Genomic DNA, 19697 nt, shown 5'->3' with positions numbered 1-19697 from the left:
CTTTTATCCATGGTCTCTGAAATGTTCAAGTAGGATTCTTAATAGAACCTTAATATTGAAATTTCTTTATCTTGATTATGCCGAAAGTATAAATATTTCCCCACAGCCTAGCAAATACATACAGCTATATTGTAGTGGTTGCTTTAGTGGCAGCCACCAAAGGTTCCCAACAGTTCCTATTGAAACATTTTGGCACTTTGAACCTTTGGAATCACCTGCTTTGGAGAAGAAAATTTCCTTTTCCTGTTTTTAGCCTAAGCATTTTTGGGCAAGTCCTACATTTCTTCCTCCCTTAAAGAAAGTTTATTTTATACTTAAACATCCTCACAGATGGGTAGACTTGTGCTCTTTCTGCTGTGTCTGATCATAGAGCTGATGAGTATGCATTTTACTTGGTTTGAATTTGGGTTAAAAAGAAAGTACTGGGTGACTGGAAATGGAGGAGTGCACATGCACAGAACTTGTAGCGTGTCCAGTGCGGGTCTATGGCGCTGCTGGGCCGTGGTTTGAGTCACAAAAAATATCCACACCTGGAAATATTTGATTTCTAGAGATTTGTAACGTCAGTAAGCAATCTGTATCTGCACAGCAGTTGTTGACTCTCAAAAGCCCAGGAAATGCCCAGAACCTGGCCACTTACCCTTGTTCTGTTCTCCTTTTTTTAAGTAGGGGAAATAAGTTTTTGTGTTTGTTGTTTTTTTTTTTCCTCCTCCCTCTTGTTAAAACTTACTCTTGTAAAAGTTTTATTCCCCCTTAGTCTCTTTTTTTCTTCCCTCACCAACCATAACCTACTAATATTTCTTTGAAAGTATTCATGGTTGTATGATTTATCCTCTTGTGATACTTCATGGTATTTTCTCTCTCTTGAACCATGAATAATTTCTTTGAGGCCAAATCAAGAAATACCTTTCTTCTGTGACGTGTTGGTTCTTTCAGTAGCTTTTCCTAAATATGTAGACATATTTATATGTTTCCACATTAGCTGAAAATATGCTTATGAATCAATGTACCATGTGTTCTGAGGCCAAAGGATGGTTGTTACTAGTTTTTTAAACTATATTTGGCGTTTTAGTGGAAAGTAAAGGCAGCTCTGCATATGTTTTATTGGTAATTTTTCTGCTTTAAAATATATCATTTGAAAGCAGTTCCAGTACTGTCATAATTAGGTGCATTCATTGATGCTTAAGGGGGAAAAAGGTATCCTTTGTTAGTAGTTACTACCAAATGTACCATTTCATCCTCCTTTTCTTATATTTACAAAATTCAGTTATTCAACTACCATGACTACTTTCGTAAAGTGTTTTCTTCTGATATTGCTCTGGACTCTGTCAGAAAAGTAATGTGTTTTTTACATTTTTATTAATGCATTTATCTTTTGGAGTTTCAGTAGTAATGGAGAATACATGTTGTTATCCATCCATCCATCCATCCATCCATCCATCCATCTACAGTTTACTATAATTTAGAAGCTGTACTGTAATTTGTAATACAGTTTACCAGGAAGACTGCTCTTAAATTATTTCATCTTCAGACACGTAAGGAAGAAGACCCAATGTAAATCTATCTTGACAATTATTCAGAATCATAAATGAAAAGGTAGGAAATGGAAAATTTAAGTATGCAAAACACAGTGAAAAATTTTTTCCCCCTATATGTAATGTGTTTTGCTTGTAAATGCAACCTACATAGAAGTCAATCTTGCCTCGTGTAACATAACTAAGACTTTAGAACTAGTTATGATAATTCTGAATTTTATTTATTTTCTCTTGTATCTCTAAATACAGAGCAATTCTTCACAAGGTTTGTTACAAAAATGTACAGTTTTTGCTATCTAGAAATGTAGCTATTTACAAAATATGAAGCCAATGTATCTTTTATCTTCTTAGAAAAAGAATTAATTGCATTTTTTCTTTGTGTTACTTAACTTTCATAAACATTTTTGCCTTGACAGTGTCAGAGATTGCAGGTGCAAAATGTTTTATATAATCTTAAGTAATGGAAATAGATATGGTTGCATGTAGATACATGGGTGTGTATATATAATACTTTCTCCCTCTTAAAATAGATCTTTCACCAGTATAAACAGTTTATCTTATGTTAATGATCTAGGCAAGAGTTTAATATTAAACTACTGTTTTCTCAGTACTGCCCTCCTTTTCTTGTGTTAGCTGGTGACCTTCGTGTTGAAGCTTAGCTTTTGTTGCTGAAGCAAGACCACCCCCCTCAAGAGAACTGTTTTTGTACAGTAATCTAGAACAGACAAGTAGAATTTATAAATCTACTGAAAAGGTTATGAAACAGTCTCAATTGGCTTTGACTGCAAACTTTGACCTGTTTGGCTGAATCTTGGAAATTGTGCCAAGATTTGATTTAAAGCAGTTCTGGGAAGCTCTTTAAGATTAAATTCAGGACTGCATGACTGATGTGCTAGTGATAATACTTGTGATATTAGACAAGTGTTGCTTCAATACAGTTTTAGGCTTGAACAGATCATTCACCTAAAAATAAAAATTATCTCGAGTCTGACTCAAAGAAATTCGTTGCATCTCAATATGATTTTAAAAGGTCTGTTTAACATATGGCATCTTGATATTCTGTTCTCTAGAGCTCTGTGTAGTGAGCTACCCTGACTCCTCTAAAACAATTTGCTATGTTTTTTTCTTTGGGGAAGAACAGGTAGGAAAAAGAAAAGGTTCTAAAGGCATTGTACCTTGATATGGTTTCCATGAAGCTTACAGCCAGCAGTTGCTGAAATGGTTTGTATTCAGCACTCTAATAATATGTGGCTGGATTACAGGAATTTTGGGATGGAAAGTTTAAGGATACATTTTTTCACTCCTTTGATAATAAGAGACATTTGGTGTGGGAATGCTCGGGTTTCAATGGGGAAAAATCTCTGCAGACTTCACAGGTGAGCACCAGCAAGTGTGCATTTATGTCAAAAAAGCGTCTTTATTCACTCAACACAGAAAAAAATACTTTTATTTGGTTTTCTCTTGTTTGCTTTGTTCTGATTACTTGAGAAAATATGTTCTTTTTTTCCAAATTTAGTAGTTTCTGGATTTGAGGAAAACAGTATAATAATCTTTGTTTGGCTGAGTTGAGTATTGATGGTGTCCTGATAACCACTGGTAGATGCTACTCTCTTGTTCTATGGTCAGAAAACTGATTATTACATAAGATATTAGTCACATTCAGGTTAAAGGCATTTTTATTAGATTTCGTTGTTACTGATATTTCTTTTGAATATATATTTGTATAAGTGTTGTAGGTGTGTCACTTCTTTCATGAAAAGGGGAAGTGGAACCGTTTTTGAATGCCTTTGTCTTTAAGTAATTTAACTATTTATATTTTTTCTTAAAGTAATAGTAAATTTGACAATTCAAGTATTTATGTGTTAAATCAGGTTTCTGCATGAATGCTCATCAGAAACTTGGCTAGATAGTTGCTAACATATATACCTTATGCTGAATTCTCTGCCTCTCCAGTTATTTTATTAACTTTGCAACAATTAGTACAGGTAGGGCCCTCTCAAGTACATCAGTAGAGTGTCTTTGCACCTGCTCTGTGACAATTTTGTGATTGTCTGCTGTTGTAACTTCTGATAAAGAGAGTAAGGAATCATCATTTACAAGATTCCTGTTAAAGGTGCTCTGGTAGCTACAGATGTCTTCATCTTTGATTTTTGCAAGCTGAAGTGGACGAAACAGTGGAGCTGGGACTTCAGAGCAGCTGCCTGTCAAGTGAGGAAGTCATGGCAAAGGTTCTTATTGAGAACAGGAGTGACAGCCTGGAAGGAAGAGGACACTGGTTGTGGGTTAAAGCTTGAGGGGAGCATACTGATCAAGTATAAACCCTAGACATCAAGTGTTTGAAGGTGAAAAAGGCCTTTTTCATCTTGAAATAGAGTTTCACTTGGAGGACAGCACAGAGATTAAATGAGACTTATTTTTTCAATAATTTAATCAATAATTTTCCTCACGTTAGATTACCTTCTGAATATCTCAGCAGATAATTAATGAAATTAATCTATCATGAACTGTTAGTTGATTCAGCAAGCTGCTTATAACTCATGCAGTTTCTTATACTGACTGTTGGTCCCTGGAAAGAAGGAAGATCACCTAATACCTGTTGTCTTTAGGTATTGAAAATAATTTTTTAATGAACATTTACATGGTTTTAAAATGAAAGATGACTTTTGGCAGTAGTTAGAATTCAATTTCAGACCTGAAGAAGTAGTTGTATGTCAAACATTTTTTTTCCTCCACACCATAGAGTTAGTCTGATAAAGTACACTACCTCTCCATATAAGGCACATATCATCTGAATGTAATGGTTAAAACCAGAGATAAGAAGCTGGTAAACACTGATGTAACCATTGTTATTTAATTTATCTTTGAAGATATAATGTAAAAGCAGCTGTCTTTTACATTTGCTGGTTTGGGTGCTAAAGCATTTCACAATCATAGAACAAATGTATCAGAATATATAAATTTTTTTAATGTCTAGAAAAATCTATTAAATGTCACTATCTAGTTGTCTTTGGGATTCAGCCTCTACTTCAAATCAGGGAATTCTAGGCAATGGAAATGATGCTTATTGCTGGACATAGGATTAAACAAAGTCATTAACCTACTTGGAAAGCAGGTGCTTACAATCCAGCCCTGTTGCTAAAATTGTGTAACAGATCTTTTTGGTTTGGGGTTTCTTTGTTTGTTTGTGGGTTTGGTTTTTTCACTTTTTTACAAGTATAAACAAATTTGCTTTATTTTTTATGCTTTAAAATTATTAATGGGAAATTCTGAGAAGTAATTTGGTAGTGAATATATTCTAGAATATGTGTCCAGATTTTTCCTATTTACTCTGGGGGAGTTTCCGTGTTTTAATTTCCTGTGTAATAAAATTATGAGGGGATAGCCTGAAATGAATTCTATTTAATTCAGATATTCAAAGATTATCAAGTAATGAACTATTGAGATTATTTTGTCTGATACCATGAGTAAGATAGACTGTGAGGACTAGCTGAACACACATGGCTGATTTTAAGCTAGGTGGTGTTGACTGTAATATTACTTTTGGTTGAGTTATGCTTTTTAAGATTTACTTCTCCTTTCCATTACCTATTATTATATCTCTAGCTGGTATTTCTGAAGCCACATCATTGTGTGCTGTGACTAAGTCTGTTCATAATTGCCGCTTGGCAAGGTGGTCCTCCTATGCTGTAAAGTTTCTTGTTGCTGGTAGCCTTCAATTTGACTGTATAGAACCACACATTTCAAGTGTGCATCCTAGTATCTGAGGTTGTTCAGTGCCAGGGACTTGGGTGGCTTGTAGCAGGCACTAACAGACCTGTGATTTATCTGTCAGAACAAGGTAAATTTGGATTTGTTTCTTTTTTTTCAGGAGTTGTTAACCAATGATGGATATACAGCTCTAATTTCCACTGTTATCTTCCATTTTTACTAATCCAGATGGTTGGCAATTTTCCACGTGCCTTAGTTGTAAACAGCTTGATTCCCTCCACCTTCTGATTTCTGCAAAAGGTGTAGGTTCCAATTCAGGAAAATGTTTAACTTCACACATACCTCTTATGCACCTTGAAAGTCAGGAGGAATATAGCCACCAATGTATTGGCTACGTTTGAGCTCAGGAGCTCTGTTAATTGATAAATGTTATCTATCAGACAGTATTTTATTCTATCAGACATTACAAAAGAAAAATCCCACCTGTATATAATGACATATAGTATTTTGCAGAATGGCAAGCGTGATTAGGCATCTTTACTTGAAGCTTTCACAGCTGAATGTGGACTTTTTCAATAATCATACAATATAAATTTAAAAAAAGTTTTCCTCTACTGCCTGTTGGCTTCAGGGGTGTTTAGTGAATATTCTATATATCCTTTTGAAATAATGCTCAGAAAAAAGTTGGCTACATAACCTATTCACACAAATGTGCAGCTGCAACTCTGTGTGGCCTGTTGCAGGACTTTTTACTACCTTGTAGGAAGAACAGCATCAGGGTTTTAATTTCAAAGCAAACCCTTAGATACATTCTGATCTGATTAATCAGTTAATGTCTCCGTAGAACACATTTTTCCCTGTGGTGCCTTTGAGGTATATTTTAATGAAAACTGTCTGGCTTGAAAGTTCTTAGCTGCCATGATAGCTTAAAAAAACAGGAAAGGCATAATCTATCTTTCAGTTAATATATGTAGTGTAAAATATCATTTAATGTACTTTAAAAGTGAGTGAACAGAAATTCTCCAGGATTCTTAACTAAAGTTCTGATCAGTGGAAAAATGAAGGTTTTCAGCAGGTTGAAAAGTAATTTGAAATTTAGAGTGAATATCCCATTGTTATGAGAAGCTGTTGTATTTTACTGGAGTTGTTTTTGTAGTTTTATTCTATTATATCTTTCCCTTGCTTTTCAGCATAGAAATTTTGGGTTGGGAGGTGGTGGCCTTTAGTTTTATGGTAAAGGTTTAAGATACAATTGCTCAAGTAATTTTAAGCTGTTTAGACACTACAGACCTACTCAGACTAATTTCAGGTTTGAAGACTTCTTCCCCACCCCCGCTCCCCTGTTTTGGAATGGTGAAAAGTAGGTAAATTCTGACTTATGAATGATCTTTGAGTATGTAGTTTTATTTGACAGCATCTTGTTTATTAGAAGGATGCAGAGATGGGAATATCTTTCAGGAACTTCATAGCAATATGGTCTGATTTTTCCTCTCTTAGTCACTGAGTAATTTTCTCTTTCAATTGGATATCTTTGTGATCTGAATAATGATGATTCATTGTTATAGTATTTTATCTGAAGTTGGAAAAAGTGCCTAGTTGTTTAAAAGGTTAAAATTTAACTAAGAAAGAAAATAACCACACCTTTTTGTTTGAAATACCATTCTTTGTTTTGTTGGGTTTTTTTTAATATGTAGCATGAATTTAGGGCTCATATTTCTTTCCTTCCTTTCCCTGAAGGGAGCTTTAGGTCTAGAGCAGGCTTACCTGTCTGATGAACCAGAGTTTGATGTCTGAAATTAGGTGGGATAAGAGTAAGTGCAAGTGTTTGCATATCTTAACACAGAGTTGTTATCAGATTGTAGGAGATTGGCCTATGAAAACAAAAAGGCCCTTTGTTTGTCACAAGAGTGACAAACTAGAAGTGAGTCTTACAGTAAAGAGAAGGAGAAGAAGGAAAAAAAGGTATAAAATAATGAGATTTGCGTTGATTGCAATAATACTGATTTTGTTGTGAAAGTATTATAATATAGAAAAGAGAGCAATGACAAAATTGGGGGGTTCACTCTAAAGGTAAGGAAAAATTTTGTCATGAAACAAAATTTTTTCATTAGATTGAATTTATAATATATATATTTAAATACATTTTTTTCTTACACAGAATAGCACATCATTACCTAAATTTCTAGTAAGCCTTTCAAAGATTGATCAGGTTTGTTTTTTTTTTTTTCTTTTCTTTGTTCTAGTTGCATTAAAATCATCTAACTCTACCAGACCAGAAAGAAATGGCATTCAGGAAACCTCTAGAACAGGAAAATGTGGAGAAGGGATGCAGATCCTGGAAGGAGAACTCCTATTGCAGGTATGTTTTGCAATAGACATATTGTATGAAGATTTAAATTTAAAAAAAAAAAAAAAACAAACACCATTATTTAGCATACCAGATGCTCACTGATGAGATAGAAAAAGTAAGTTTTTTTATTGTCAAATTCTTTCCTCATTTTCTTAAGGGTAATGTTAAACAGCTCTTGCATTTTCTTTGGTAGTAGTGACTTTGGAGTGGATGTTAGAATATGGGCTCCTTTTCAATGTTTCTAAGTCATTTGTTGAGGGGGGAGGTCCCCCATTTCTTTGCATCTGTTGTTAATAAAGATGACAATATAAAGGAACAGTTTTTATAAGGGCCAGATAAGTTACTAATTTACTGTAAATTTGGTGATTAATTGTCTGAAAGAAACAATTTCTCCTCAAAAGACCTTGGGCTTGGTGAAATATCTTGCTTTTTCAGTGGTTTGAAAGAACTCAACATACATAGATCCAGGACAAATTTTAAAATACTTGGAATAACTTTTATATGAACCAATGGAAAATATTAATTGTAAAAGTGTGGATTTAAAAAAATTATATAGCCTGTTTTAATGTCCTAGAGTGTCAAAGCATATGGATAATTATATACTACCAAGTCCAGATTAAACTCAAGATATTACAAATATAGGTATTACGATGTTCTAACTAGTTTCACAAAATAGATTTTATGGAGACCTGCAGCTCCATTTGAAATATGTTGGTAGTCTGTCTTCTACACAGGTTTCACACTGATGTATCTATCAAAAGTGGCAAATTGTTCAGTCAGAGCCAATTGTTTGCTTAAAACAAAATTAATTTCAGTGTTCAAAGACTAGGAATGAAAACAGGTTCTAAGACTCCCACCAAACAATTATTTTAAATTGATGCTAATTGAAAATTGTTTTCTAACCAACTAAAAAAACTAGGACATGTATTTCATTTTCTAACCTTAATAAAGTATGACAATGAACTGTTACAGAGTCACTGCTGGAGAACAGCTTTAAACAAATGTGAAATATAGGGGGGTTTTTTATGACTTCTGAGTGGAAGTTATATGAGGGAACTCTTTTCCAGTATGAAAATTAAATGGGTGATATCGTTATTACTGTAAATTCTGCCCCTCTTGGGAAGTAAGTAAATTACCGACTTTCTTAAATGAATTTGTTTTGTAAATATTTTATGTATGTGAAAAAAATTATGAAAATGAATATGAAGATAGAGTTTTCTTAGGTTATGTAACAAGTCATAAGTGTGATGAAATTGGGAATTTTCTAGAAGGTAGTGGGAATCAGTAAGTTGTAAATATTGATCAAATCCTTCCCTTCCACTTATGCTCAGAAGTCTTTTGTGTTACACAGGTGTCAATAAATTATAACTGATGATGAACATTTCCCTTTTATTATGTCCCTACTTTTTTTGGTTTTGCCAGGGTGTTATGAATAAACACCCTATTGTTTGTATTTGCTTTTATTTGTTCATCAGATTCCTAACAAACAGAAAATTGTCTTTTATTTCCAACATAGAAACTCTCTTGCCAACCCAATAGATTGTGGAAGTAAAGATCAAATACATAAATGTGCCTTCCTTAAAAATCAAGCTAAATTTCCTGTAAAATATTTAACTTATTTTAAATTCTTATTTTAAATACAAAATATATTACAGCCTAAACAAATTTATGATAAAAAGTGCAAGACAAATGATGACCCCTAAGAAATTTTTAAAACTTAATTCTCACCAGGAATGAACAATTTTGTAATTACCTTTTTATTAGGAGCATTGAGAGTATTTTTAGAGGCAGAAATATCTTCAGTTCTCCAGAATAATAAACTCACTGAGAAACTTCATTATGGCTTTTAAGATAATTATTTTTGGATTGCATTTTGCAAAAACCTCCATCAGCACTCATCTCCCATTTATTGGTATATCCAGATATATGCATTTTACAGGATATTTTGCTTAAAGAATGTGTATGGCTATCTCAGTAACAATCCTGGTTCAAGATGAACTGCATACCAGGGCTACTGCAAAATTTGATTGAATTCCAGGTACAGAAAGTGTACATAGCTCTGTATGAAAGGGACCAGAAGAACCAATTTTAACATTTGAGACAAAGTTAGATGCTGTGCAGCTTGCAGATTTTTTATGTCAAACAGCTGAGGTGAAAGGCCCTGCAGAACAGGTCAGCAGAGGACACGAGCACCTGCCATTGCGGCATTCTGCTCCCGTGAAATTACTGCAAGCGTCTTCAAAACCAAGGATTTTGTGTAACCACTCAAGATTTCTTGGATTGGCTATGCTGTTTAATTTCAGATTCCTATTGATTTTTTTTCAGCTCATTCTTTATTCATGTAAAATTTACTAAATGTATAAGGAGTTTTTTAGAGCTAACAATGGTTTATGAGAGTAAATTAAATAATATCTACACATTAAATTGGGGTGGTTCACAGCATTTAAAGACCAGGCACTTAATCAAATATTTCATTTATATATTATTACTTTTTTGCAGTAAGATATAGGATATCCTTCCCTTACTTTGCATTTTCTATGTACAATAATTCTGCATAAATAAAGAGGTTTTTTTAAAAAAGTGTTTTGAGTATGCTGGCCGAATTTGCCTTTGAATGCGGCTGAGGAAATTAAGTGGCACAATATACTCAGTCTGGCCTCTAGAGACTGCCTTTTGTTAAATCTTGACTGAAATCCGTGGAAGTAAATCGGCACCTTTCAGATGAGCTGCCAAGTCACAAATGTACTGTTTGCTATCACAACAATTGCCATGGACTGTATTGATTGGGAGTTCAGATAAATGCCCTTTGCGTGACTTTGAGTGTGGAGCCGCCTGGTCTGCTGCTCCATGGAGGGGGAAATCTCTTGAAAAACATTGTTTACTTGCAACAGTCCGCTTGTGCCGAGGTTTTCTATTTTAAGTAAGCTATAAAATGTTTTCTTGGGCTATGTAGGGGATCGTGATAGCTTGATTTCCTCTCCACAGTGGCCTATCTGCACTATGAATAGAATGGATTTGGGGACTGGGTTTGTGACATGGCTCTTGTTTGTGCTGTGGACAGCTGGGGGTATCCAAGGCTTAAACCACACAAACATTGTGAACTGTGGTTGATATTAGATAAACTTATAGTTCATACTGCTGACCCTTGTCTCATACAATCAAGAGTATTTAAAAGTCTTCAACATGGTTTTGTTTTCTCCACTGAATTTAAAAAAAATTCGTTACTTTTTTGGTTGGATCCAGTTTTCTTCATTTTAACATGTATACTGTAGAGAGATGCAATGAGGGATCCTTCTGTTTATGCTGTTAGAAAATGATATGCTTTTGCATGCTTCACATTTTATTGGGGGTCTACAGTATAGGTAGAGCCACAATAATTATCTGGAATTTTGTTTCTGGAACTGACAGATTGGTGTGTTTCTTCCCCAGGCATTAAATGGATTTGTGCTAGTTGTTACAGCAGATGCTCTGGTTTTTTACGTCTCTTCTACTATCCAAGACTACTTGGGGTTCCAACAAGTAAGTTTATTTCTTCTTCTATTTTTTTCAGAGATTTTGCTTAATTTCAGAGAAGATCAGTGTTCATATTTAGGGTTTTAAAATATTTTTTATACTAAAAATTTCAGTTAGGTACTTTAGGTTGAATTACTTTGAAACCATATTACTTTTCTATCAGCTTTACATAGCCAGTATGTCAGGCCAAGCACAACAGGAATATAATTGCCAAAGTTGAGTTAGGCAAGATAGGAAATTTTCGCACTTAATTATTCTTTACTAGAACAACTGTTTGAAATTTATGCTGTGGTGTTACCCAGTTTATGATGCTGAGTGAGACATAATTCAGTGGGAAGGTAATTATTTTAATAGAAACCTTTCATGCAAAATTATTTCCATATGCCTTGAGATTTTAAATATCCAGTGGGTGATTTTGGTATTTTTAGAATTTGTTCTCTTGCTCATGTTTATTTATTTAATTATTAATTTCAAAACAAGCATTTCTTTTTGCTATTTATGGTGCAGGTCACATATGGCTAACTTCATTGGGCTTGCAAGCCAAGTGCCAAAGTTCTAAAGACCAAGGCATAGCAGGAAAATTCTGCCTGTGTTAGAAAACTCCTGGGATTACTTTATGTGAAGATGATAGTTATAGTTCTCAATGTATATCCGTGGATACTGCATGTAGACATTCAGCTGCTGTCTAAAAATAGGGAGAAACCTTGGTTGGTCTGCAATTTTAGATAACTGGTAAGAGATTGGGGAAAGTTTGTGTAAAAGAAAATATGTCAAAAAAACCCCATTGTTATTTTTGGGGTTACATATTCCTTCAGTGTTGGGGAATGAAAAAAGAAAAAAGCTTGGAAAAAAATTTGGGCATAACATTTTTGAAGTAATGCCAGCAAATTAAGTGCATAATATAGAAGTGAAGTCTTAAAGTTACAAAAATTAGCATTTCTGGCAATTATTCTGGAAAATACTGGTTGTTTTATTAAATTCATCATAGCAAAATTTGACTTAGGCTTCTGCTTTTGCCAGTTCATTTAAATTACTTTAGATCTATGTTTTATTTTAGTATTTTCTGTTTATATAATGGTTGGGTTTTTGAAACATGCCAAAAATGGGGATCCTAACTCTTCTCAGTCAACTGAGTCTTTTCTTGAATATTTTGGCTGGTTTTTTACCCTGTTAAGTTCCTTTAAGCACTGATCCTTGCTTTAGTGCCTTAGCCATTTAGATCACATTCCTAACCACACAATTGGTAGTGGTAAAAGATCTTAGTAATTACATGTTTTAACACATCCTTAAGAAGTGACAAAGCTTTCAGGCAAACAAATCCACTGTTTATAATCTGCTTGGCTTAGTTTTGGCAGTTGTTTGGATCAGAGTCTTTTGCTTCTTTTGTGTTCCTGTAGCATCTATAGTGGGTCAAGTCAAGTACTAGCTGGCATTTACTTTATTTACCACTGTGTAAAATTAAATAATTTAAACAGTACCTAAGCATAGCATTTCCAGGCCTTCTTAGGTAAAAACAGGTAAAGAAATAGTTGACATAATGTAACTTTCTTTTTCTAAGGCAATATTTTTATTACTGTTTCCCACGTTTACAGTCATGGGTGTAACTGAGCTGTTCTCTGTGCTGCTAAAAATTGTTTCATGAAGCTTTGCCACATGCATGTGATTGTATGTATTTACCGCTGAGCAAAATGGATTTTGCTGTATTCATAACAGCATTGTCAATCAGACAACTTGTATCATATGGTCATATAATTTTCTTTTTCTCATTCTTTCACACCTTTTTCCTTTTGTTCATAGTCGGATATCATACACCAGAGTGTATTTGAATTGATTCACACAGAGGACAGACCTGAGTTTCAACGACAGCTACATTGGGCATTAAATCCTGCCCAGTCAGGAGATTCTGGACCAAGTGTACAAGGTGAGAACAAAACCAATTAATGTGTTTTCCTGTCTGATTAGTTGTTTGTTTTTTGGGCTTTTTTAATTTGTCTATGTAAACAAGTTTAGATAATTTTATATGAAGAAAGGAAGAAATAGCATCTTTCAAATTTATTTGACTTTTATGGACATATTTAGCCAACAGTGAGAATTACTATTTTTGCACTTCAAATAAGCACTGTTATTCACAGTAGAGCACCATTAAAATACTAATTATACTTTGAATTGGAGGAGTTTAATTTGGAGTGTAAGTGACAAGGTTTCTTAGACTGATCAGTCTAAGAATGTGCTAATTACAGTCTTAATATAGGGAATAGTGCATTCATTGCCACATAGATGAGCACTTCTCTTAGAGATAAAAGGGGAAGAGAAATAAAAGATGAAATAGAGGAGCCTTTAAGATCAACTAATGTGCATGCTAGAGCATAGGATTGTCACGTTACTGGCTGATGCTTAAGTGAGCTGCTATATTGAGAAACAGCTAAGGAGAATCACACTGCCTGTGTATCAGAGCAATGATGTGTAGTTGCAGGTAGTTATGTGTAATACAGGAAGCATGTGCCTGCATCATAATGACAACAAAGCCATTGAGACAACTGCTCCATTTTAATGCTCCTTTTGCACAACAGTTGTTTAAATATGTAAGTAAAATCTTCTGTTACGGTGACTTGATTATAGGGGTTCTTTTAATCCATAAAAAAGTCCAATTTCTTTAATAAACCTGTCATTCTTAAAGTAACTCAATCTAAAAAAATTTAGAATATGGAAATGCCATGATTTGATAGAGAAAAGTTATTGTGCTTGTAACACACCTCATTATATTTCAGTTTTTCACTTAGTGGTCAACATTGTTATATCATCTCTGGATCAATCTCCACAGGCCTGCTGCACAGCTAGTTAATAGTAGAGTTCAGGACAGCAAACAGTAAGGTGCTCAGAAGCCAGATTTTCATGTGGTGACTTCCTGTTTGCTTTAGAGTGAAATGGTGTTCTATGGACCTTAAGTGCATATGAATTTACAAAAGGTTGTCTGAAAACTATGACACCAGGCTGAATTGGCCTCAGATTTGACTGAACGACAAGAAGTGCTGAGCAGAATTACAAACAATTCTTTATTTTGTATTTTGTGTTTCTAGCTTGCTAAAAGCTGCTAATTGTGCTCATTCCTGAAAGGCCAGGGTGCATGGGGCTTTGGGCAACCTGGTCCAGTGAAATGTGTCCCTGTCCATGGCCAGGGGCTTGGAATTAGGTGATCTCCAAGGTTGCTTCTACCCTAAACCATTCTATGATTCTATGATGACTTTTGAGTCTCAAGAAGCATAAAATGTTTGGATGTTGAGAATTTTTAAACTGAATTCAGATTTATAGCAAAGGATAATGCTATGACTATAAGGATCCCTTCCATTTTTCATAATTTAATCCATTTCTGTTTTAATACATTCAAGTAGCATTATGTAGATACTTATAGATATAATTGCACTCTGGCTTCAGCACAGATTCCATCCTGAGTCTGGGAACTAATTCTGCTTCAGTTAGCCTGGACTGGTTATTTCTCACTCAAGACTCTGGTATGCTGCTAGACCACTGGTTTCCTCAGCTGTTACTGTGCTTCCCAGACATTCCTACCAGTCCTGTCTTGTTCCCGGAGAAGTTTGCAAAATTCTGATTTTTCAGTCCCAAATATCCGCTTTGGGGCATTAAGTCTGGACTATCTTTTGAACTTCACATGTTGCGCAACCATATTGTCTTGAGTTTAAAGACAAGCACTAATAGACTGCAAGTTCTGCACATTGCTCCATGGTATTGATAAGATCCAGTGTGAGATTTGTGAGGGATATCGGTTCTAACCCCTGCATGTTAACTGATAGTTTTGCTCTCAGGATTGTAGATGCTCTGTAAGATTCTTTGCCTTCTTACAGTGAGTCACTTCTTCAAGATCTTGGCAATAAAACCTCCCTGTCTTCTGTCTGCCTGGAAAAGTGCAGCAGTAGTGCTTTCACAAGTGTGGGAGGCTCAGTTTTGAAGCCCATTGCCTGCTGTTTTGAATTGTGTTCCCCTCCTCTCAAGAGCCACTTCTTCCACCACAGCTTTGCTCACTCTTGGAAACTGTGCATTTTACTATGGAAGTTGACAAAATCCACAGGACCCAGCTGGACTTGCTGAACCTTCAAATTTCAGCTCTGTATTTTACCAAAAGAATAACATTGAGTTTCTTGTGTGGCAGTAATGCTGAAGGGCACACCTACCAGTGCCAAGGATGCCAGCAGAAACCCTGGCACTGCTTTTTGGGTACTAGATCTGCACCCGGTCAGATTTGGCAGTTTTGAAATATAAGTTTGGATTTGCAAGCTGTTTCTTTGATGCTCCTTCTTCATAATCATTGCTTCTTCAGAGAGCTTCTTGGAGAAGCACTGTCTCAGAAGTTTTGGAAATTCTCACCAGCAATTAGGCAATTAATAATAATAATAAAAAAAATCTGCAGCACTAGGAAGTAAGGAAGTTTTCTTTGTCTGTTGAGAACCATCCATATGACGAGTGTGGGAATTTGTTATTTTCCGATTTCAAAGTTAGCTGGTAACTATCTTGGACTACAAATACCTGAGTTTCTCTGCCTGTGGGATCTGCTCATAATGGTGACTGGCCAATACAGTTCTTCAGATGGCTGTAATTTCAGATGATCCCTTTTCATACACACTACCAGGTAGGGCGGAAAAAGGTTTATTTTTCTCCATACCAGTCCTGTCTTGTTCCCGGAGAAGTTTGCAAAATTCTGATTTTTTCAAGGACGATTAAAGTTTCTCCATGGACAAAACAAGAAAGGGAAGGATGGTGTTACTTTGTCTCCTCAGCTTGAAGTTTATTCAGCAAAATTTGACCTTGCATAGCAGTTCTTTTAAGAAAAAGAAAGGAGCTCCTGATTTTATGTGAAAAGCTGGATAACTCAGCATTCTTGTTGGATTTAGATGGCCTTAGGTTGCAAGGCCTATTGGTAAGACATCAGCAATCTCATTTGGCTCCAGTTCAGTCCCTTGAATTCATAGGAGATTAAACTGAAATGGCTTTTGGTAATGATTTGTTTAACTTTGGGTTTGTTTTGCCATTGTCCTAACCTCTGAGCCTATCTGTAAGTTTTTCCAGCTGTTCAAGAAACAAAATTGTATTCCAGAAGATATAATGTGGTGTGTTATTAAGTGACGTGCTTTCCCTGACCTCGTCTCCATGTCTGGAAGGTCAACATGGGTTCTTAAAATCTGTATTATTATTTTGTTCGTACTTGATAATTGGTTCTCTGAGAGTACATGCTCTTTTTTCTCAATTTCCTGGATGTATGAATTCCTAGGGAACAACTGGTGTTTTTCATATGTATTGCAAGTAAGGTCACTTTGCTAAATTTGCTGTGATAGTCATGCCCTGGTAGGTTCTCTGTATATGTAGCCTCATGTAGAACATATGTATTCTGTCAGAAGTTTATTGATTTACCTTCTGTTTTTACTTTATATTCCAAATGTTTAAGTCTGTTTTCTAAATACCACTTAGCAGCAAATGCTTGTTCTGACAAGGTAGAAGGATACCATGTTTTTATCCTAGTTAACAATCATGGCTTTGAGTATTTTTTAAAACAAACAACCCCTAAAACACAAGTACTCCAGATGTACCTGGAGAGGTAACTATGGTGTTTTGATCAGCAGAGCCCAAAAATATTTTCACTATTTAGTAGGGTGATTCTGCTTTCACTAGAGAAAAATATTGGGTTTTTGTGGCAATTTCCTAAAGTTGCTGATTTTTATTTGCTGCTACTGCTTTCACCTGGCTGTCTGGAAAGTTTCACATTTTGATACCATTACTGAGTTTTTGAATACTCAGTTCCCGTAGGTGCTGTGCCTTTTTATAGACCCTGTTGTTGTAGGAACATGGATGTGTTCTCTGCTGAGGACTCTGCTCTCTGCAACTGATCCAGAATCTAGGCTGTTGACAAACATAATGAATAAATTAAAAACCCAAACAAACAGAAACCCCAAAGAAAAAAACCACTTAAAAATAAATTACATTCAGTTTTCAAATACTGAATTCAATAGCCTGTAAAACATAATCCCATCAGAAGAACTGATGCTTAACCTCAGTGTTACAATCGTTACAGGTTCTGAGGATGTTTCCAGCTTACATTGTTCTTGCTCAGGTCGTGACCTAACGTTTTGTTTATGAGACGGAAGATCGTTTGTCATAGATAGCCTTCACTAGGTGTTCTTCTAAAAATAATCCCTATAAATAATCCTCTCCTGCAGGAGATAATGGGTTTTCACAGCCAGCAACCTATTATAACCCAGACCAACTTCCTCCAGAGAATTCTTCCTTTATGGAAAGGAATTTCATCTGCAGGTTACGATGCCTTCTGGATAATTCATCTGGATTCCTGGTGAGTATGGAGTTACATAAAAACTTCCACGTATGCTTAAAAGTTGGAAATCTGCATTAAAGTAACAAGAGGTGCAGCAATTTACTTTATTTGTTAAGTCTCCAAAGATATCTGAGCTGCTTGAACCACAATGTTTCAGTTAGTGACAGTGAATGTCTCCCCTTTAACATGTTGTCATAACCAGGTGCAAGTTCTCCATTTCTCGTGGCCCAGTTTCCTCAGTAAAATGCAAATAAGCAACTGCTTTTGTAAAGTGCTGTGTGATTTGCAGATCAAAAGGCATTGCAAGAGTATTTTCTTGTATCAAGTTGACTATCTTGAGATGTAATAAGCTATAATAATTAACAGGACCATAGTTCTTCCTTATTTGGGAAAGTTTGTCCTTGCTCTTTTTAATGTATTTTTTTGTTAGTTAATTATTTAGATTTTAAAGCAAGTATGGGTTTATCACCCTCTGTGATATCTCACAAATAGAATTGTTTACAACTGCAAAATTGAACATACACATTTGCAAGAGAAATAATGATATAGTTACATGTATGTATGTTCATTAGAATATTAGAAGGCCCAGTTGATATTTATTACTTACTACATGTTCAGGGGGTTTTTTTTTTGGATATTTTTACAGAATAATCTTCCCATTAATTAATTTTCCAGTAAGTTTATTAGTAGATCTTGAAGTGACACACTCAGGGGTATAACAGCAGTATTCTGTACTTGTTAGCTAACTTTTATGTATGCCATCCTATACAGCTTGAATCTGATGGGTCTTAAAAAAATGAAAAATACATGTTTTCCATCAAAACAGAAATATCTTGCTCTTAAGTATCTCCAGCATATAACAATTACTTTTTTCCTCATCCTAAGGCTATGAATTTTCAAGGACGATTAAAGTTTCTCCATGGACAAAACAAGAAAGGGAAGGATGGTGCTACTTTGTCTCCTCAGCTTGCTCTGTTTGCAGTAGCTACTCCCCTGCAGCCACCATCTATCCTTGAGATACGAACCAAAAACTTCATCTTCAGAACTAAACACAAACTGGATTTCACACCTACTGGCTGTGATGCAAAGTAGGTATAAATTATTCTGGTAACAGTCTAGTAATCTGCCAGTGAGATAGGTTTCAAGTATGTATTTGAAATATAAAGCAGGCTACTCTTTCAGTATATAAACTGTTTCAGTGATGGTTGTTTATAAACTATTAAGGTTTTTCTCTTCAGCCCTGCTAACAAGGAAAGAGAAATGGGTTTGCCATAGTCTATTTCCTGGAAATGGCATAGTGCTCTCTGACTCTCCACTGTTAGAAAAACAAAGCAAAAACCCACAAAACCAACCCAAAATAAAAAACCCAAAAGACAGCATACTATTTAATTAGGAAACAAAAGAGTTTCATGTTAAATCTGGTTTGAAATTTGGTTTTAGAACTGACAGAACAAGTGTTTCATTTCATTTTACATGCATATTTTCTCCTTCAGTTCAAATAGGTGTAAAATACAATGGAAATGTTTTTTTCTTCAAAATAAATTAATTAAGTACTTTTTTTATAGTATGACTTTTACCTATTTCCAAACCATTTTTTTCCCTATGTAAAATTTGGAAACACTACTGCATTACTAGATGAAAATAATATTACTATGCATCAACATGGCAAGAAGCCCATTAGGATGCTTTTTTATTAAAATAAAAGCCTCTGGCTTCCTTCCTTCTCCTCTCCCTCCTATTTTTGACTGACAATGCTTTCATTTGCAGTGGAGTCTCACATATGGGTTTCCATGCCTACTTATAGGATACAGTTAAATTGCTCGGTATTCTGTCTACTGAGACACCAAAATGTTTTATTTCTCTAAGCTGATACAAGTAAAAGTTAACAAAATGTTAACACAAGTGTTTCTTTCCTCTGATATTTTCATTCACTTGAAACTTCCAATTTTTGTCCCATTTTACACTTTTATGTATACTGTTCCCCATCCCTACTTTCCCCCTTTTTTTACCTTTCTGTCTTTGAATCTCCATTTCTTTGTTCCAAATCACCTTTAAGTCTCTTTTTGACTATGTCTTTTTATCATGTATTGCACAGAGATCACATGAATTCTGTTAAGTGTTTCATCTCCCCAGCCTCTAGTAAAGTACTCTAATTTTAGCTGCCAGGGTCAAACATGACTATCACTAGTAGTCCTCTGAGTCATATCTTGTTTAAATGCAAACACAGGGGTCCCAAACCACTCGATAGCAAACG

At 35.0% G+C, this 19697-nt stretch overlaps 1 protein-coding gene across 2 annotated transcripts in view; it reads left to right on the top strand.

The window, feature by feature from the left end:
- AHR (aryl hydrocarbon receptor) overlaps window positions 1-19697 on the top strand; it is a 62645-nt gene that overhangs the window by 31261 nt on the left and 11687 nt on the right. For both annotated transcript variants that reach the window (XM_032110433.1, XM_032110444.1), the window contains 5 exons: window positions 7487-7602; window positions 11023-11112; window positions 12904-13027; window positions 17331-17461; window positions 18329-18531. In XM_032110433.1, the coding sequence (XP_031966324.1) occupies window positions 7487-7602; window positions 11023-11112; window positions 12904-13027; window positions 17331-17461; window positions 18329-18531 (664 nt within the window). The remainder of the gene's footprint in view (window positions 1-7486; window positions 7603-11022; window positions 11113-12903; window positions 13028-17330; window positions 17462-18328; window positions 18532-19697) is intronic.

The sequence above is a fragment of the Corvus moneduloides genome, chromosome 1 (assembly GCF_009650955.1).
Source record: "Corvus moneduloides isolate bCorMon1 chromosome 1, bCorMon1.pri, whole genome shotgun sequence".
Classification (NCBI taxonomy): Eukaryota; Metazoa; Chordata; class Aves; order Passeriformes; family Corvidae; genus Corvus; species Corvus moneduloides.
Note: the sequence above shows the minus strand (reverse complement) of the source record. Positions and strands in the feature narration are given on the sequence as shown.